The sequence below is a fragment of the Diplotaxodon limnothrissa genome, linkage group LG6 (assembly GCF_057381915.1).
Source record: "Diplotaxodon limnothrissa isolate DT_005_m linkage group LG6, D_limnothrissa_male_GT1.1, whole genome shotgun sequence".
NCBI lineage: Eukaryota > Metazoa > Chordata > Actinopteri > Cichliformes > Cichlidae > Diplotaxodon > Diplotaxodon limnothrissa.
In genome coordinates this window covers 28,727,157-28,747,236 of record NC_140601.1, presented here as the reverse complement: position 1 = coordinate 28,747,236, position 20,080 = coordinate 28,727,157, and the positions used below count along the sequence as shown (strand labels likewise).

The window sequence follows — 20,080 nt, the reverse complement described above, 5'->3', positions numbered from 1 at the left end:
CTTGTAATCTCAGGACAGCTCTGAAGGAACACAATGATGCTCTTTATGGTGCATATACTTACTTTTATGTGATGAATTGAGGAGAACTAGTGTTATAACACTCTTTAAAAACTAAGACACTACATTCACTAAAGGATCATATTTGTAAACATGCTTTCAAAATGCATCTGTATGGTTTTAATTGTGTATTTTGATATTGTAGTTTATGTAGATTTGATACACTGTTATACAAAACATCTTTTGACTTCCTTTGTCGTTTGCTAATTATAACAGAAATTTCTGGTACAACTTCGCCTACTTCCAAGGTGCATGGAGAGGATGAAAGAATTCACAATGCAGGAACTCCAGCAACACTTAGGGGAAGATGACCAACGCGTTTCGGCTTGTGGCCTTCATCAGGGTCATCATTTGCTAATCTCCTCAGTAAAGTAACTTATTCAGATACATGTTTTATTATTAAAATTATGTGGCTGTAACTGTGATGGGACTGAAAGCAAGTACAACTTTTTATTATTATTATTATTTTATTTTTTATTAAACTTAACTCTGGTTTGGAAATTCTAAAATTATCAGCATTTCAATTATAAATGAATGTCTTTAGCTCATATATCTATCTATCTCTCTCTCTCTCTCTCTCTCTCTCTATATATATATATATATATATATATATATATATATATATATAGAGAGAGAGAGAGAGAGAGAGAGAGCTGCAAAGATTATTTCTTAACATTGAATAATTTGCTGAAACTAAGTAATCTCTGTAGCTTTATGGAACCATTTATAGTAATGGGAGTGACATCTGAAAGGAGAATATAGTTTTCTTTGTTTAGTGATAACGGGGGAAAAACTACTACTGATAGATATAATGTGAGTAAAAAGAAAAAAAATCCTCAACATGTCTGGTTGCCTTTATTTCTATTTTGGAGAGCCTTTGGTATCTGTGTTTATTTGGCTTCAACAACCTGTGTGGGGTTTTTTTTTTTGTATAAACAAATGAAATGAAATCAATTTTAAAAAGAAAAGCAAGTGACGCCTCTCAACGTCAACACTGTCCACGATCTGAGCTCGCCCCTGTTGGACATCTGACTGAACCGCAAAGACAAGAACCCGTTTTTGAAAGTACGTGGGTACTTGAAGGCACCATGCAAGGGAACGAGCATCAACCCCAAATTGCTGCGGCTGGTTTAGCAGTCCGCTGCGACTAGCTGTCCTTTCGGACGAAGACGTTTTCACTTAAAACTCTGTAGATAGAGGCTGTGGCAAGCTTTCTCTTTTACGGATTATTAGAGAGGTGGGCCTGAATCGTGTTTGCGTCTCCGAGGCTTGTACGGTGTGGTTAGCTAAAATAGCAGCGTTAGCGTTAGCGACAGTAGCTAACAAACGCTGTAAAAGTGCAGCTGTTGTGTTTGTATTTGCATGCCGGTGTGACTGTGTTAACGCTACCCTTGAGTTTAATTATAACCCCTTATTGGCAATCGTTAACCGACGCTGCAAGTGGACGGGTTAATAATAGTCGACACACAAACATTCCAGCAAATCTGTGCAAAAGCACAGATATTTTTTTTGTAGAGGTAAATAAACAACATGTTAGCTTTCAGAACCAGCACTGACCACTTTCAGTTTCACGTGCATCTTTAAGGTTAGTTTGAGGATATTGATACATACTTTGAGCGTTAAGGGTTGTTTAGTGTTGTTTTCCTTCCTGCCTCCTGAGACAGACCTTGGGTGTGTGCAGCACACCGGACTGCTTAACCCACTTCATACATGCTGTTTATCTTGTATTTTACAGAGGTGGTCAGACAAATATATTTTGTAGTTTGGATCTAATTACCACTGCTGTATGCTTAAACAGATAAGTGGCTTAGTATTCTTTGTATTAAATTTAAGACATATGAAACATATAGTATGTAGAGCCTTGAAAAATACTTGGAAAGAGAATCTTATTGAGGTGTTTAGGCACCGAGACAAAAATGTGCTAAACTGTTCATGATCTCTCAAATATGAAATACAATGTGTGGTTTTTAAACAGATTAATTAAAACGTCACTTCACTCAACAACACCGGGAGAAGAAGCTGTTAACCTGTTGCTAATAATCAAACATTCGTGTTTGTGGGCTTAAAAGAAAGAGAAATCATTACGCTACAGACATGTCAACAGGAACTTGATATAACCAGTGTGAATGCACGACGCTTTAAATGTGGTCGCAGATGGACTACAGCAGCAGAAGTAGCATCTCCTATACATCACAGGAGATGCCACTCCTGTGATGTATAAAAAGTTCCAAAAATGTGACCTGGTCTGATAATATCAGCACCAGCATTTGTGCTAGGAGGAATTGCTGCAGTTCTTAATACAATTGGAGTTAAAAATGGTACTAGCAAGGTGTACCTGATAAAGTGTCTCGTGAATGTAGATTTGAGGTAATTTAGCGATAGTATCTGTTTTGCATAGTTTGCCCACCAGGGAGCACTGATAAGTAGATTTTTCAACTAACTTCCAACTAACTAATCAGTAGTTAGCCACATAAACAAGTCACAGCCAGTTAGTCAGGAAGGTCCAATTAAATACAATAAATTGTCTTTTGCCACAGGCTTACACAAAAGTCTAATTGCTGATGCTTATGTTGTTGTTGTTTTTTACAAACTCAAACACCAAATTACTTGGATTTCACAGGGATAACTTGACAGCTGCTCATCTGAAATAGCTCTCCATTAAGATTTTGTATTAGCTGTATCAATGCTTATTGTTCCCTTTCCACACCAGTTTTGTTTGAATTTCCCTGGATGTGTCTAATGAGTCCTTTTGGTCTCAGACATTAGCTACAGTACGAGTTTGCATCGTGGAAGCTGTAACAGTAAATCTACAATATGTGATATTGTGTATTTGTTCCTTAACTCTTTATGGGTTGTACATCAACAGGCTGCAGCAATGGGCCCAGACACCACACCTGTCCCTAAAACAGAATCTGCAGAGGAAAGTATGTATTGAGGGTATTTTGCATGTTTTTTTCCCCCTTTGATCAAAATTTGTGCAATAAGTAAGTTCACTTTTTTTGAAGTCCCGTTGAGCATGGATTAAATATGCAGGGCTCTAGACTAACTTTTTGCCACAGTTGTACTGGTGCACCTAACTTCTTTTCTTAGATGCACCAGCACAAAGTTTAGGTGCACTCAAACTTTACAACCGCATCGCTTAACACAGCAGCTTTACATGTTCACTTTTTTTTTTTGTTAAATTGCTGTCCATACAGACAATACTGATTTGTAAATGATTAACTAACAATCTTGCCAACACAAAGTTCTTTATTTGGAGCACATTTCTACAAGAAAGATAAGTTACCATAAGGACCATAAGGCGCACCAGATCATAAGGCGCATTAAGCAAAACAAAACAGTCATATAAGTCAAACTTTACTCCAGTCATTCTTCTTGTTTCCTCCGCTTCCACACCATTGATTCATTAATGCTGAATTCTGTCGCAGCTGCTCTATTCCTATGTTCTACTGCATGACTGATAGAGTTTGAAATCCGCTTCATAAGCATGTCTCTTAACAGGTGCCATTTTGGGGTCCTTATATACACACAATACGGTAATATTATGTGTGTACGTATTACTCTGCGAGGCTCATCAGTACGGTAGCTCCAACAATCCATCAAGCGGTGCAGCTTCATAGCTTACCAAAGTCGTACTAAAACATTTTGACAGATTCGCAGTCAATAAGCACAACCAGAATTCATACATAAGGTGCACTTTTGAGAAAATGAAACGTATTTTTTGGACCTTATAGTCCAAAAGATACGGTACTGCTTGTACTTAAAGTGCTTCACTGAGCTGAAATTGAAACTTAAAATATCTCAAGCTATATAAAATAAAACAAAGTCAAAATTAAAAATGCCTCAAAGGCTTCAAATTTAACATCTCAATATCTGAACATCTTACCATGGGCATGGGCATCTGAGAGGTTCGCCCATGATTATCTCTGATTGGTTTGACCACAATATGGGCATTCTGTGTGTCTGTTATTGACCATACTTTTTACTTTTACTTTTTACTCGAACAGCTGGTCACACTGGTACGACCTAGGATTGTTTTTAGTTGCTCCATTGAGAAATTAGGTTGCATTTGCGACCTAATTTCACACTCTAGAGCCCTGATGTGTGTAACACGATAAAAGTTCATCATTGTGTTTTGCTAACTGAGATTTGCTAAGTCACTTCAGTCAGTAACACACTCAAATTGTGTTTTTAATGTGATTCCTCTTCAGGTCCAGAAATAGTGGTGGTGAAAATCATCTCAGAATCAGATTCCAGTGATGCTTCAGTGATCACCGAGCCAGAGAACTCCAAACAGCCACAGAGCAACACATCAGACAAGTGTTACCCTTGCACTGTCTGTGGCAAGATATTTGACAGACCGTCAAAGCTGGAGAGGCATAAACCTGTACACACAAGGAAGCCCAAAACTCTTCATAACTGTGAGCATTGTAATAAGAGCTTTACACAACAAGAGAAGCTGATCCGACACCGGAATTGCCACAGTAGGACTAACAAGCACCCCTGTCCCGACTGTGGAAAAGTGTTCAATAGACCCTCAAAATTAGAGAGGCACAAACGCACACACACAAAACAACCCAGGGTACCTCATCAGTGTTCATACTGCATGAAGACGTTCAGCAAACTTAACAAACTCATTCGTCACAAGCGTATGCACACTGGAGAGAAGCCTTTCACCTGTTCGGTCTGCGGTAAGGGATTCTCCGAGTCAGGTCACTGCAAAGCACACGAAAAGACACACGAGGAGCAGCCAGAAAAACCTCACAGTTGTGCGGATTGCGGGATGTGTTTCTTCAAGGCCTCGGAGCTCCGTAGGCACTTCCGCTCCCACACAGGAGAGAAGCCTTTCAAATGTACCTTATGTGAGAGCTGCTTCTCTCGCTCTGAGGGACTGAAAAGGCACATGAGGAGCCACACAGGGGAAAGACCATACAAATGCATTATCTGTGGCAAGCAGTTTTATTCTCGCCAGGATTTGAATATTCATGGATTGACCCACACAGGGGAGAAGCCACATCTTTGCCCTGTGTGTGGTAAAGGCTTTTCACAGCTGGGCAACATGAAAGAGCATGAACAAAATGTTCATATTAAGTCAGAAAAATATATTTGTAATGAATGTGGAGCAACGTTCACGCGATACAAGTCACTGACAAAGCATCGGCGGACACATACTGGAGAGAGACCCTATCTGTGCCTCACTTGCGGCCGCAGGTTTTCATGGAGCCATTCTCTCAGCAGACACCGGAGGTCACACGCACACAGACAGATGGCTGGGGACACATCCAAAGAAATGCTAAGTTTTGAAGGACCTTCAGAGAATCCCGACAGTGTAACGTAAAAGTTGAGTGTTTATTAAAAGCACATTTCCTCTTCATTTAGTTTTGAGAGAGTTTGTTCTATTGACAAGTTATTAAAAGTTCTTGTGATGATTCACCTTTCTGCTTTCATTGCTGACTGTCCACTAAAATTCTTTTTAAAAATCTCAGTTAGGACAGGGCACCAGGTCAGTGCTAGAAGATGTGTTTGCTGAAGTCTGTATTAATTGGAGTACAGCAGCAGTTAAAATTTTGGATGTGCCTAGAATATCTACTTTTTGATCTCACAGCTCAGTGTAGGTCTGCTCTGTTCACAGTTCACTGTTATGACATGTGGTGTGGTTAGCGTTTAAGAATATTTCATAGTTCTTTACCAAAGGACAAGGAAATACAGTTGCCCTACCAAATGGCTGGAAAGTTTCTCTGGACCTACAGTTATATCAGTACAAAATTTTGTATGGTGCAGTGCAAACCAGGATGTAGCTAAGTATTGCTTCTTTCTGCAGTTTATAAAACAAAGTGTACTTTCTTTTAAAAATGTTTGTTACCTAATTTGCCATCATAAGTGTCAAATTTGCAGATTTTGCATTTACAGCCAATTACAGTATTTTTTTCAGTAGTTAATTCTTTACAACATGGTTATGCTCTTCTAAATTAGAGTAAAAAAGAAAAATGAACTGCACTATTTTCCTCTGGGCAGGACCTGCAGTGATGTCACAGTGGCCAGAGGTACTCCACTCTTGAGTGCAGTAGCATATTTAAACTTGTACAAGTTGTGAAAAAAAAATTAAATGAACAAAGAACATTGTACTTTTTAAGTTTTTATATCAGTATAATTTTATATTAGATGTACAACATATATATAATGTAGTTGTGTAATCCAATGATTTTTATCTTATTCATGCACGATAGCTTGCATTCAATAAAGATACATTGTGATGTACTGTGATGAACTCTGTAGTAATTTCAGACAATGGGCATTCAATGTTTTTGTACTGATAATCAGTAAATGTGCTGAAATGTATTTTTATTTGTTCTGTTATGTCCCAGATTCTTCTGTGACATGTTTACTTGTGAAATGAGAGAATTTTAAGTTTTTTGTATAATGCCAGTATAGGTCACAGATTAATTTGTCATCTTTATCCATAGTGCAAATACAGTGAACCCTACAAATGCAATACCGATTTTCCAGTGTAATTTGCCAATTATGTTTAATTGTTTTTGTGTACGGCTGTTTCAATTGTAAAATTTCCGATACCACGTGAATGCAGCAGAGAAACGTCATTCAGCCGGTGGCGCTTTATTGATGTTGCTGGGCGACCGTTTGTTTGGTGTGAACTACTTCACCTGCCTGAGAAAAAATAATTAGCGCTATTTAAACAAAATTTGAATTTACAGGTTAAAATACAGTTTATTTTTCGGGTGAATAAAATACAGTTAGTTTGATAATGGATGTTGAAACAGAAAGTATACCTCGGCTTGAACTGGAGGCTGTTATTGGCTTTAACGGTAAGTTTCCCCCCTGCAAACTTAAATTAGCTTAATGATACGACAGCTGAAAAGTCTGGAGTAACACGCTAAGTACTGTACACAGTGGTAGTTTTTTAATATTAAAAACATTGCGCGGTCTTTAACAGTAGGAAAAGCTGTAAAACTTTAAGTCCAAAATTGATGTTCTCCTTGTTCCAGAGCTGTCTAGCGGGCTGAGTTCTCGTCCCCTTGTGTGATTTAGACTGTACCTTTGTTGTTAAGATTACATTTTGAACTTACATGTGTAGCTATGAAGATAGAGTGCACATTCCCGTTATTATTATCCATTATTATTAAAACAACCATCCACCTTCATAATCACAAACAGATTGTCTGTTCAATGTACTTTGCTTTATTTCACCAGGACATGTTTCTTCTGGCCTAAGAGTCCATCCAGACAACGAGCACATGATCTACCCTCTTGGATGCACAATCATTCTCAAGAGAATTAAAGATGGCAAACAGGAGTTCTTACATGGCCATACAAACAATGTAACCTGTATTTCAGTGTCAAAAAGTGGACTGTATATTGCCTCTGGACAGGTCAACTTTATGGGCTTTAAGGTAATCTTAGTCAGGAATGTTTGAATGTTTTTGTAACTACCTGGCAAATCTGCCATCAGATATTGGGTTAAATAATTTTGATGAATAAATTACAATATTCTACTTAATATGTTGTCCTAGGCTACAATAATAATCTGGGACTATGCGACCCGAACAATCTATACAGAGCTGGTGCTCCACAAGGCAAAGGTAGAGGCACTGGCCTTTTCTCCTAATGACAAGTACCTGGTGTCCCTTGGGGGTCAAGATGATGGCAGGTAAACATTATGGCTGAATGATGCAGCTGGGTGCAAGTTCAGATAATAAGATTGCAAAATGGAAATACACATTGCCTTGCACAGTAATTGTCTAATTGCCAACATAGCACACTATATTTCATTGAGCAATGATCATGCCACATTTGTTTTACTGTTTAACAAGCCAGGCACAAGGTTCTTGTAGAACACAGGAAGTTGTACAGTCAGAATACATCCAGGCTAGTAAGGTACTGGAAAGGAAAGCAAAAGTCCTTTGCTATTATGACTCCCTAATAAACCAGAATAACCTAAGCTGGGCCAGTCTTTAGATTTAAAGATGCTTGTTATAAGATTGCACATGGTTCAGCTCTTCCCCTTATTTGTGTTTTATGAAGCAGGAAGCAACAAATGACAAACACCCTGCATTTGTTGCCAGAGGGGACGTATTGAACTTGTGAAGTAGACTCCATTTGGATAGTTAGCTTTCAGTGACTGAAGCTCATACATTGTAGATCCGTTAAGACTTAGCAGACACAGTGGCACATATTATTTTTTATTAAATATGATATAAGAATCATGATTTAAAGACAGTCCAGTATGAGGTCAAGCTGTGAAGTCTGTTTTATTATATATACTGGTTTGTTGTTCCTGGTTTAATAGATTTCATGTGTCTTGAGGTGAGAGTTAGCCAAATGTCTACACTAGTACATTTACTGAAATGTGTGTTGACATGCAATGTCCATGAATACACATGGTATGGCCTTTAATTATCTTTATCTGCACAAAAAGGGGTACATCAATTTCTAGATGGCCTATCAAATGTACTGTACTAATTATCTTTTGTGTTTGTTTACAGTATAGTTGTGTGGAATATTGAGACTAAGCAAGCTATATGTGGGAGCCCAGCTTCAGCGCAGAGTGCTGGTCACTCCCTGATTTTGCAATACTCAAACACAAATGACAACATCTTTGTGTCAGCAGGGAGGTGAGTGAATGGTGTCTACTATTTTTTCTTTTCTGTGTTTTTTTAAGCCAAGCTGAATGTCACATTAGATTTTTAATTTGTAATTGTTAGGTTATCTGTGAATTAGATTTTATTGAACCTGCTTATAAAATGACAAGGCATCTACCTATTGCTTTTTTTCTGCATACCTAGCTTCACAATGTGGGTTTTCACGCTCCTTGTTATTGCATAAAAGTGATTTAATATCACTGGTCTTCTTTGGGCAGTGGAACATTGCGAGTTTGGGAACTGGACCTCCCCAACAGAAAGATCAGGCCCACAGAGTGTCAGACAGGCAAGCTCAAGAGGACTGTGAAATGCTTAGAGGTATGAAGCCATATGCAAACCATCTGCAGGCAGAAACTTAACAAATCAATAAAACACTAATAGTATGGCTGCAGAAGGTGCATAAGAATACTAATAGTGAAACTCAACTTTTTAAATCTTCCAAACTTATAGCACACCAGATATAGTGAAATAATGTGGTTGCACTATCAATATTGCTGTACAGATTTCAGAGGATGATCAGTTCATTTTCTGCGGCACCATGAGTGGAGACATAATGAAAGTTAACCTGAAGACAAAGCTTCTGAATCACTGCGGTCCAGCTAAATCAAAATACAGCATGGTAAGTCATCACTGTAGAGGTCATTCATTGCATTCCTTATTGGGTGCTTTGAATTCAGTCATTCAGCCACTCCGTACTCATGCCCTGTGCTTAATAGGAATCCCTGTGGAAGGAAAAGCCATGGTTCATGTCACATAGTTAAAAATTTCTTAAGTTTTGAGAAGCTGTCAACGATCTAGGAATTTTAAAAAGTGATATATTCAAATATGCATAATTGTTTTAGAAAAATGTAATGAAAATCATAGTTTCATCCTTTTCTTTGCAGGGTGTCAATGTCATAAAGATACTGAAGTCTGGGGACCTACTTGTAGGCTGTGGATCTGGCACTGTCACTTTGTCTTCTGGGACTAACTTCAAAACTCTTAAGTGAGTTCTATGACTGAATTATTTCACTATAAAATATCCCTAGTGTGCATAATTGTTACCTTTGAATTTTCTATATTTTCAGCATTCAAGTGCTTTAGTTTGTTTTTGCATTTTTGTACTTTTTTCCTTTACCTCACATCAGGAAAGTCGATCTGGAAAAGGCAGTAACCTCCATTGCTACATTAGGAGATGGAAATGAGTTTTTTGTTGGCACAGAGGCTGCTCAGATGTATCGCTTCAGTTATGAGAATTTCAAAGTGGAACTCATATCCACCAGCCATAATGATGCTGTCAAGGACGTAGCCATCTTGTTGTAAGTGTCAGAAAAGAGAATTTAAATAGTGTTCTGCAATAAAACATAAATGCCCTGATAAAGAGAATTGATCAGAAAACAGTCAGTCTGTTCCTTTTTCTCCTTCACCATGCCCCTCAGAAACACACATTTTCTCTTGTACCCAGAAATGCAAGAAAATAAACATTATGTTATGTCTCAAATGCAGCAAAGCAAAACCACAATGCTTAAACTGTGCTGAAATTGTTTCTGATTCATTACTTTATTTACCTGTTGTACTCACTAGAGGGTGACATATACATGCCACATGTCTACATATTCTGAGGAAATGTTATTGGTTTTATGTATGTGTCTAAGACCTGAGTAAAATATTACTTTTAATTAATTATTTACATAATTATATTAACAACCCATACCACACAACTATAATTCTCTATTTTTCCTCACATTTTTCCACTAGTGGAACATCTGAACTATTTGCAACCTGCTCAGATGAAGATATCAGAGTGTGGTACACAGGCAAGCCTAAAGAGCTTTTGCGCATCACTATACCCAATGTGACCTGCAATTCAGTGGACTTCATGTTTAATGGACAAAGCATCATCAGTGGTAGGACTCAGAGAGCGATTTCTATAACAATTAATTTTCTGTTTTGAAATATGTTTTGAATAGGTGATAACGAGCCATCTCAATTACAGTAGCGCAGAAATCTGAAATATAAAAGTAAAGTTTCTTTTCACTTACTGAAAAGTTCTGTTTCTTGTGCAGAATCAGATTAATCTCTAGCTGTCATTGTCTTCTAGCATGGAATGATGGTAAGATTCGTCTGTTTGGACCAGAAAGTGGAAAACTCATGCTCACCATTCACAATGCACACACAATGGGTGCAACGGCCATTGCTGGCACAAGGGATTGCAAAAGGATTGTCAGTGGAGGGGGAGAAGGACAGGTCAGTGGAAATAATATCAATGAACCTATAATTTGTTCACTATTAGATATATATTATTATTTAATTTATATTTTAATATTAAAGTCTTGAGCCGCTTCTCATTTCTTGGCTTTATGCTTCTAAGGAGCCAGATGTTCTTATAAGTTTTAAAATAGTTCAGCAATATTTCCAGAGACTTTCTGAAGATCTTTAAAAAAAAATTTCTTCTTTTTTCTTAATTTTCAGTCTAGTCTGTTGAGAACTGTTCAGTCTATTTTCAGAAGAATGTTTTTAGTTTTTACATTGACTCATAAAGCATAAAACGGCACTTAAATCACAGAATAAACCAGTGTTGTGTTTACATACAACACAGAACTTAGCAAAAATCCAGTTTTATATTCTACCTTTAGCACTTTATTACTAGCAACTTGTCACAAAAACACTCAAAATGATCCTTTTTCTTTGGTTGAATCAACACAAATTCCAAAGATAACACAGTTTGTCAGGCATAAAACTGTATTTTTGCACCAACAAGGTGATTCTAAAAGAGCTATTAGCTATAAACATATCTGTTCATTGTGTCCTTAAAAATTTGAGGAAACTGAACAAGTAGACAGAAGTTGTAGGCATGAAAACTATCTATAGTAGATGTAGTCATGTCCTTAAGAAATAGGAAAAATCTATCAAAGAACTGAGACAGGATCCGAGAGATACATTTTACATTTACACCCTTAGCTGATTCATCTGCTTTTTCCATAAGCCTCATCAGAACTAGTCTCAATGGTAAAAAAAAAAAAAAAGGTAAATGGCCTGTATTTGTATAGCGCTTTACTAGTCCCTAAGGACCCCAAAGTGCTTTACACATCCAGTCATCCACCCATTCACACACTGGTGATAGCCACAGCCACCCTGGGGCGCACTGACAGAGGCGAGGCTGCCGGACACTGGCACCACCAGTAGGCAACGGGTGAAGTGTCTTGCCCAAGTACACAACGATCGAGACTGTCCAAGGGGCTCGAACCGGCAACCTTCCGATTACAAGGCGAACGCCCAACTCTTGAGCCACGATCGCCCACAATGGAAGGGTAATGGTCAAGAATCCATTCTCAAGGATGGCAAAAGCTAAAAAACAAACAAACAATGAGGTATGCCAAATTACACAGGTCTTATCGAGTTTAAAATCAAAATTACATAATTTTTTTGTTTCAAATCCTCATTAATATCAACAGTAATATGTACTTGTAAAACTGAGGTAATTATAAATGCAAAAAAGTATGATCAGATTTTGATAGACCATGCATTACTGACTGAAAAGTGTCAGCAAGGGCTTCATTTATCAACATGGCAATGATTCCAAAGATACTACAGTGATACTACCTGGATAGTCAAACACATTATGAAACATTGTCAGTCATGGATAGGCATCCTCAGAGCCAGGACCTCAACAACAATGTGAGTTCACATGAACGGAATGGAGCAAAAGGCAGCCGACATCCAAAGAAGAGCTTGAAATGTCATTCAAGAAGCCTGGAGAACTATTCCTGAAGATTACAAAGAACTTACAAGAAAGCTTGCCTACAAGAGTTCAGGCGGTGTTGAAGAATAAGGTCCCAAATACAGACTTTCAAGCTTGTCAGAATTGTACAAACTCTGTTTTGTCCATTTATGTTTGCATGTTTCAATAAATCACATCACAGATTTTCCGTTTTCCTAGCAAAATAAAAAAAAAAAATCTTGGGCAGCTTGAGACTTTGGCACAATTTCTCACAGTATATCATCAACAAGAATTATGAAATGGACATGAAATGGCTATCCTGACTGATAATTGAGCTTTAGTTGTAGTCCATATCCTGCCATAACTATTTTCAGACTTTCCCAAAACATTTTTTTGTTATTGATTTGGGAATGCCTACTGAACATGACAAAACTGATTTAAAGATAAGAATGTTTGCATCTCATGTCTAGTCATATAATTAGAATTGCTAATTTTTCTCCAAGACAAGCAGCTGTGAGTTATTCCAGTGCTTAGTGCAAATATTGGAGGATTTTATGCATGCTTTATATTCGTTATACAGACACACCATACTAGACTGTGCACCCTTCAAATACACATTCAGCATTTAAATTTGGGGTTTATCTCTACAGCATGCAATATCATTGAAGACTGACATGATTTCAAAAGAACAGAAGACATACTGTTGAAGATGTCTTTAATGAAAATTGAAAATTGTTGCATCCATAGCATATTTGTATGTTTATAAATAAAGTTAAATATAGTTTCCCTAATGAATGATTTTGGGTTTAACTATCATAGGTGTGTGTTTGGGAGCTGAAGCCACGTAGCTATCGGTTGCTGGAGGCCATGAAAAAGCACAAAGCTGCTGTCACTTGTCTCAAAATCAAGAGTGACGACACAGAGTGTGTCTCTGCAAGCTCTGACGGTACCTGCATCATCTGGGACATAGTGTGAGTAGCCTATCTGCAAACCATAACCCACACATTGTGTCCATGTAACATCTTTAAAGTGTTTAATATTGTAATATTAGTGTATGAAATATTATTTATCTATGAAATGTTGTGTTTAGTAGTACAACAAAATGCCAAAAAATTACTGCAGAGCCACTTCACTAAGTCAAAATTGTAATAATTATTTTTCAGTTTCATCAAAGAAAAATGATGAGAGCAAGTGAAGTGAAAATAAAGTAGTTAGGCACATTACTGAATGAGCTAATCACATTGTTCTGTGAAAAGTAATGTACATATCTGGTAATAATACGTATAGCCAACAGAGACAAAGTGAGAGGAAAGAAGAGCACTGTCTTCATGTCTGACTTGTCATAAGAGAGAAATGGTGAAGTGGATGTGTGGCTCATACAATGAGATAAAAAAGAAATCCAGTTCTTTATAAGCGAGCTTAAAATCCTTTAATCTGTGAGCTTCTTCTGGGAGTACAATAAGCTGTTGAAAACTGACTATGGTCATTTTTTTCATTGTCTGTCCTCTTCATGAACGAGTCTGTGGATTAAAGGCTTCTAGGCAGTACCCATACAATTATCATGGATTCTCTTTGTAGTATGACTACTAACAGGTTATTTAAATGGATTAGTAGAAAAGTCTCAATTAATTTAGACTGACACCCTGTCTGCACAAGAGAAAATATGTGCACTTCAGAACATTTGTATATACAGATTGTTTTGAGATTTATGCTTTTTTTGTTTAAAATTTGAACAGACACGACAGTCTGGTCATGGTGTGAAGACACATGCACCTCATATGAGTTATTTTTTGCCCAGTCTATTGCAACACCTGTCAAACTCATCTTCCTTCCCGTCATTTCTTGTCTTTTGTCTCTTGTATAATCTTTTATAGGCGATTCGTAGTTCGTCAAATGATGATTGCCAACACACTGTTCCGGACTGTGTGCTACCATCCAGAGGAATTTCAGATCATCACCAGTGGCACTGACAGAAAGGTGTGTTTTGGGATTAAGAATCTTTTTTTTTCTTGTTGCTAAGTGCATTTCTGTATTTTTATTGGCATTCTAGCAGGCAGTAATTTAAACACAAATTTTTCACTTGATTTATCTTTAAGCCAGTTTTTTATGGTGGCCTCAGAGGTATGTATAGTCAGAATTTGTTAATGATCATTTTGCTAAAACTTCTTTAGTCAGAATTTGCTTAATTCTGACAAAAATGTTTTAGTGTAGCTGCCCCTGTAGTAAGAACCAAGAAAGTGTGGTTTATGAGTTTGTTTTCACACAAAAAGATGGATACAAAAATGTTCATGCCAAAAATGCTGACCATAATTAATTTGATTGCATGTAGAATTTACAGTATAGAGAAGTACAATACAAAAATACATTTAATGGAATCTGTTCAATTGAAAATGACAATTTAAAGAAGTCTCATGAAATGAAATTTACTTCATTGTTATACATTCAGTTTATACCAAGCATATGTCATTTAATGATTATTTATTTAAATAAGTAAACCTTTGATTTAAAAAATTCCCCTCGAGCTTGTGGGTCCTGTGCAGTCTCTTAGCTGTTCCTAGGACTGCGCTCTTCTGGACAGAGATCTCGGATGTTGTTCCTGGGAGCTGCTGGAGACACTTGCTTTGGCTGCATCTAGCGCTTCGATTACCACGGGGCCACTGTTACCTTCACCCTCCACATCTTCTTCAGCTCTTCTCTGCGCCCTTTGTACTTCTCCAGTTTCTTGTGATCCTTCTTGCTGATGTTGCTGTCATTCGGTATTGCTACGTCTATCACTACGACTGACTTCCTCTGCTTGTCCACCACTACTATATGGGGTTGGTTAACCACCAACATTTTGTCCTACTGTATCTGGAAGTCCCATGGGATCTTAGCTCGGTCATTCTCGACCATCGTACGGGGTGTCTCCCACTATGCCCTTGAGACTTCCGGTCCATACTCACCACAGATGTTTCTGTATATTATGCCGGCCACTTGGATATGGCGTACCATGTATGATGTATGTATGATCCACACCGTTCTTGGTGTAGATCAGCCGGTTAGTCTCTGTAACTGTCACGGTAGGTATCGTCCATGGTGCTACATTAGCATCATCAGTAGATCTCACTTCACTTAGTCTTGGTATCTGGCTATGGGGGCTCCAGGTTTCAAGCTTTGGCATGATCGTGTTGACGACGAAGTTTTCTGGGAGAAAAAGTGAGTGATGTTTGACAGGTAGAACATGTGATGTGTTAGCATGGACAGCTTTGATCTTTACAGTTTAGAAGAGATGGTGCCAGTTCATTTTCTTTGCTTCAAGAGCTGGTGGAAGCTCCTCTGGAGTTTAGTCTTGTTTGCTCCTGTTTTAGCATTTCAGAGTGTGGGTTCCAATTGGTGCTGGTGATGATAAAAGTCATTGTCTGTCTGTTGGCATTGTGTCTTCCCCAGTTGGGCTCAGAGAAAACTTATGGCTGCTCTGACTCACTACACCATGCACTGGTACAAATAAGTATTGCTCTACAGTTTGGCTTCTTTTCTGAAAATGAATAAAATAATTCCGAGCCAATTCCAAATATCCAGTGCCCAGAGATCACACTGTGAATATCACACTGTAACACAATTGTTTTTTCATAATCTGTTGATAACATAGCTGTAAACTGTTGCAATTCACAGTGAGTCTATAATAACTACTTTTTGTTGTTTACTGTAGTCCATGTACTCCATATATTTTCCCTCAGACTTAATACTCAGCTGTCTAGCTTAAAGGAGAAAAAGGTAATCATTATAATGATTTAAAAAAAAAACCAGGATGCAAATAGACTGTCACTAAACAGTCACAGTGTAGAGTCCTCATTATGTTGTTATGGTTATTGAAATCTCCACTTAATGAGAATGACAGAAAAATCTGCAGCTTTACTAAGATCAGCAAAGAGTAGCACAATGAAAGCTTGTACAATCATACTCGTGTGCATTTCTGCAGATTAGCTTGAACGCTTCTAATTTGTTTCTTAGCTCAGTATACAGTAATTAAGCCATTGTGCCGGCTGCTAATCACTGGTGCAAAAACACACCCTTTGACTCCACAATTTTTTATTTTTTTTTTATAATCTTGATTAACCAAGCACTTCTTATTTACATAAGCTTGGACCTTTACTGCTGCAGAATGAAACACTTTTTTCCTTGATTGTGCAATTTATCCACACCCCTTGAACCCGGCTACACACTGGACCCATATTGCTGCCGTCCCCGCATGCTGAGAGGTGAGGACAAGTTGTGCTGATTAACACAGCGCGGTGGGTGTGCTGAGCGAGCGGAGAGAAAGTGGGAAGGAGGCATTCAAAGAGAGCGAGAAAGAGGAGAGATAGAGGGGAGCGCTGTGGTGTTCGTGCCTTCCTGCGGATGTGCCTATGCCACCCAAGTGCCAGCCAGATCCACCATCTGCTCATCCCAGGACACAGGCACTCTGTCTGGTTCAACAAACAGCAATGCTCTCTCTCTCTCTCCTCTCTCTCTGTACTCCAAGCCTTCTTCACCTCCCAGCATGACTCTATGAGTAAATTCACAGGATGCAAACCAGCATGTGAGAAAAAATGTGAAGAGAAAGAGAGTGGCCAGGAGGGGTGGGGGGATGACTGTGTAGGGTCAGGGAGCAGTTGTATTAATGAGATGCTTTGTGATCAGGATGTTGCTGGCAATGATAATGATGTGTTTGTTTTTTGGTGTAGTAAGTATATGATGCTTACTTCGTCTTTTCAAGGTAAGGATACGGGATTATAGCTGAAACCAGTTGGACTACATTATTTCTGCTAAAAAGGAGGCATTAATTAGCCTTGATAGTAATTAATTACTAGCTCATAATAACCTTAGGTAACTGTGCATATTTTCTATAAGCTAAAGCTTCTAACCTTCTGTGTAGCCCAGGCAACTATACACTGCTTATAGCCTGAGATTTGTCCTTATAAGTGGAGCAGTCCTAAGAGTATGTTTTTCAGACCTGCTCTCACTTACTGCACGTAATTAATTTCCTGGCTGCCCATGTCATGGCTGTGAGCCAGTTTCCCAGACCGAGGCTGAGGGATCGCAGATGGGCCAAGACAACTCACACAGGTGGAAGCCTCTAATAAGCTGCTGAAATGAGATGAGAAAGGTGGAAGGGGTCGTGACTGTGGCGGTGAGGAAGGGATGGACAATGATCTAAGAGAGAAGAAGAGAGGGGAACATTGTTACAGTAACTTTTATCGTGGCTATGCGAATAGTAAACTATTTAATTTCACCATTAACTTCTTTTTATTAATCATAGCGCAATGATTAATTTAAGGCGCTGATTTGTTTGAAAAGACATCTCACTAAATATGTTATCGATTAATGCAGGCCTTAGCTGAGAAGTGAGTATTGTTTTGTTCAGATTTAATCCTTACATTCTGATTTGGTTACATTAGGAAGATTTGGTTTCTATTTATTTCTCCATATTAGTTTTCATTCCATGTAAGCACAATATTCAATATGTGTGAAAGATTACATATCCTGTATTATTTGCCTTCCTATTAGGCATAATGGGCAAAAAATGAAATTCTGTTCTCATAAGCATCGGGCTCTGTGTGAACAGCCTTGTTTAACATGACCTTTACAAATAGCTAATTGTGGTAACTCCATCTCCTTCTCTCAACTCCTTATTGACTTTGAAATGCAGTGTGTTTAGCATCAGTGTTTTGAGTGCTTTACTGCTTTCTAAACAGCTTCTTGACTTTTAAAATCACATAGGGTGAACTGTTAAATCTTCTACTAGGAACTCATTCATGACTGAAGCCTAATTTTAATGATCAAGTCCATCTGGGCTTTCATTTACTCCACCCAAGAAGTAATCAGGTCGGTCATATAAATAACAAGAAAGGATTGTTCTCGCTCTGTGGTTTTGTGATGCTTCTGCCACCTGGGCTATAAATAACTTCAACTAACAATCGCCTTTTGTGAGACTTGATACTCTGACGGCTGTTAAGCCCTAGAGATGTTCAAAACTCATTTAGATATATGATAGAATCAAACCAGCTCATTTTCATATAGAGTTAAAACGAGAAAGCAGTGAAGGTGAGAGTCTGAGGTCACCTATTGCGTACTACTACCAAAATAGGAAGTGGTAAAGTGTATACTGTATATAATGTTGAATAAAAATAGCACAAAAGCACAGAGATGTTTTCACTTGATCTCATTAGTAGCAGTCTGCATAGCAAGCCTATCAATCCTTAGTAACAAACAAAAAAACTTCAGAGTATAAATGTGTAACCTTCATCTCCACTTAGACTTTCTGTGCATTGTGTACATTTTGTCCCTCAGGTTGCCTACTGGGACGTGTTTGAGGGTAAATCTGCCCTCAGACAACTTGAGGCTTCGCAGTCTGGTGCCATCAATGGCATGCATATCTCACAGGATGGCAAATACTTTGTGACAGGTATGGCACATTACTCATTTGCACTTCTTCTTCTTCCATGCTACTCATATATAGATAGCAATTTTATATTTGTCCCTGCTGCCTTGCCCGTTATGCTCCCGTTTAGATCAAAACCTAATTGAATATTTTATGCAAATATAGTTTTCATGTGTTTTATATAAGGAACAGTATTGCACAATAATTAGTGATATTTCCCTAGAGCTTCTGGTTTCTTATGTTGTTCACCTTTTCATACCAGGTGGAGATGATAAGCTGGTGAAAGTGTGGGACTACATGTTAGGTGGAGTAACCCACGTAGGGGTAGGTCATGGTGGCAGTATTACCAGCATGAAAATCTGCTCCAACAGCCGCAACTTAGTCAGTACAAGTGCAGATGGAGCCATTCTTTGCTGGAAGTTCCCTCATGTTCCTTCCTCTTAACTGGAGATTTGGACACGGGAAGAAACACAAACTTTTAGCCATCCAGACATTTTTTTTTGAGTTTTCCAAAAATGTACAAAATGTTACTATTATATTGTTTTAGCAATATGGACTTACATTCTTACCAAAATAAATACATGTAACCTCATGAAGCAACAATTGCTGTATAAGATGTTTTTGCTCACTGATGCATAGTAAATGTAGTGGGTTTTTTTTTTTTTTTTGCATGGTTTTGTTGATTTTTAAATGGGTAATATTTGTCAATCAATTAAAAAAAGAAAAGAAAAAGAAAACGTGAATTAAAGCATTAATAAATCCTTTCTCTTTTTTTGCTCTTTTGAAATTCTATTAAAAATCAAAATCTTCATTTTGAAAAGTATTCAGAGCCTTTGCAGTGACAGTCATCCTGTTTGATTTTTGAGCCTCGAGATGTGTAGAATGTAATAGCCACACATCAGTTGTTAATCATTTAAAGCTACATGTCCTGGTGTAAACACACATAGAAAGTTCACAATGTCATTGCGAATAGGGCAAGAGGATGAATCAGTTTCTAAATATGGCTTCAATGTCTGTGAAATACAAAAAGTAAAATACACAAAACATCTGAGTGCTAGAGTTTACCAAACTGAGTTATTGAACAAAAAGTGCCTTGGTCAAGAATGTGACCAAGAATGACCTTCTGGTAGGTGACTGGCCTTCATGGTAGAGGTATTATCCAGAAGCCAGTCGGCTGGTTATTACCATCACTAGAGTGAAGCATGGGGATGGCAGCATCATGGTACTGGGGTGTCCCTCAGGGAGACTGGTCTGGTCTTAAAGAAA

General features: G+C 38.0%; 2 protein-coding genes across 2 annotated transcripts; both read left to right on the top strand.

Annotated features, from left to right (window-relative positions):
- Positions 1-1,159: 1,159 nt before the first annotated feature.
- Positions 1,160-5,830, top strand: LOC146630782 (uncharacterized). Its single transcript, XM_085356093.1, has 3 exons — positions 1,160-1,294; positions 2,924-2,981; positions 4,269-5,830. Exons 2-3 carry the CDS (start codon positions 2,933-2,935, stop codon positions 5,393-5,395), a joined length of 1,176 nt encoding a protein of 391 aa, XP_085212219.1. The 5' UTR covers positions 1,160-1,294; positions 2,924-2,932; the 3' UTR covers positions 5,396-5,830.
- Positions 5,831-6,820: 990 nt separating this feature from the next.
- Positions 6,821-19,258, top strand: cfap52 (cilia and flagella associated protein 52). Its single transcript, XM_085356092.1, has 14 exons — positions 6,821-6,881; positions 7,267-7,466; positions 7,587-7,723; positions 8,559-8,687; positions 8,933-9,032; positions 9,217-9,333; positions 9,599-9,699; positions 9,842-10,012; positions 10,452-10,600; positions 10,795-10,940; positions 13,234-13,385; positions 14,289-14,391; positions 18,724-18,838; positions 19,077-19,258. Exons 1-14 carry the CDS (start codon positions 6,821-6,823, stop codon positions 19,256-19,258), a joined length of 1,863 nt encoding a protein of 620 aa, XP_085212218.1.
- Positions 19,259-20,080: the final 822 nt, after the last annotated feature.

What these genes read in the sequence shown, in the direction of transcription:
- LOC146630782 (XM_085356093.1), top strand. Translation starts at nt 2,933, where the DNA reads ATGGGCCCAGACACCACACCTGTCCCTAAAACAGAATCTGCAGAGGAA. An exon ending in AACAGAATCTGCAGAGGAAA is followed by an intron (nt 2,982 to 4,268) that starts GTATGTATTGAG and finishes ATTCCTCTTCAG; the next exon opens with GTCCAGAAATAGTGGTGGTG.
- cfap52 (XM_085356092.1), top strand. Translation starts at nt 6,821, where the DNA reads ATGGATGTTGAAACAGAAAGTATACCTCGGCTTGAACTGGAGGCTGTT. An exon ending in GGCTGTTATTGGCTTTAACG is followed by an intron (nt 6,882 to 7,266) that starts GTAAGTTTCCCC and finishes TTATTTCACCAG; the next exon opens with GACATGTTTCTTCTGGCCTA. An exon ending in CCAGTGGCACTGACAGAAAG is followed by an intron (nt 14,392 to 18,723) that starts GTGTGTTTTGGG and finishes TTTGTCCCTCAG; the next exon opens with GTTGCCTACTGGGACGTGTT.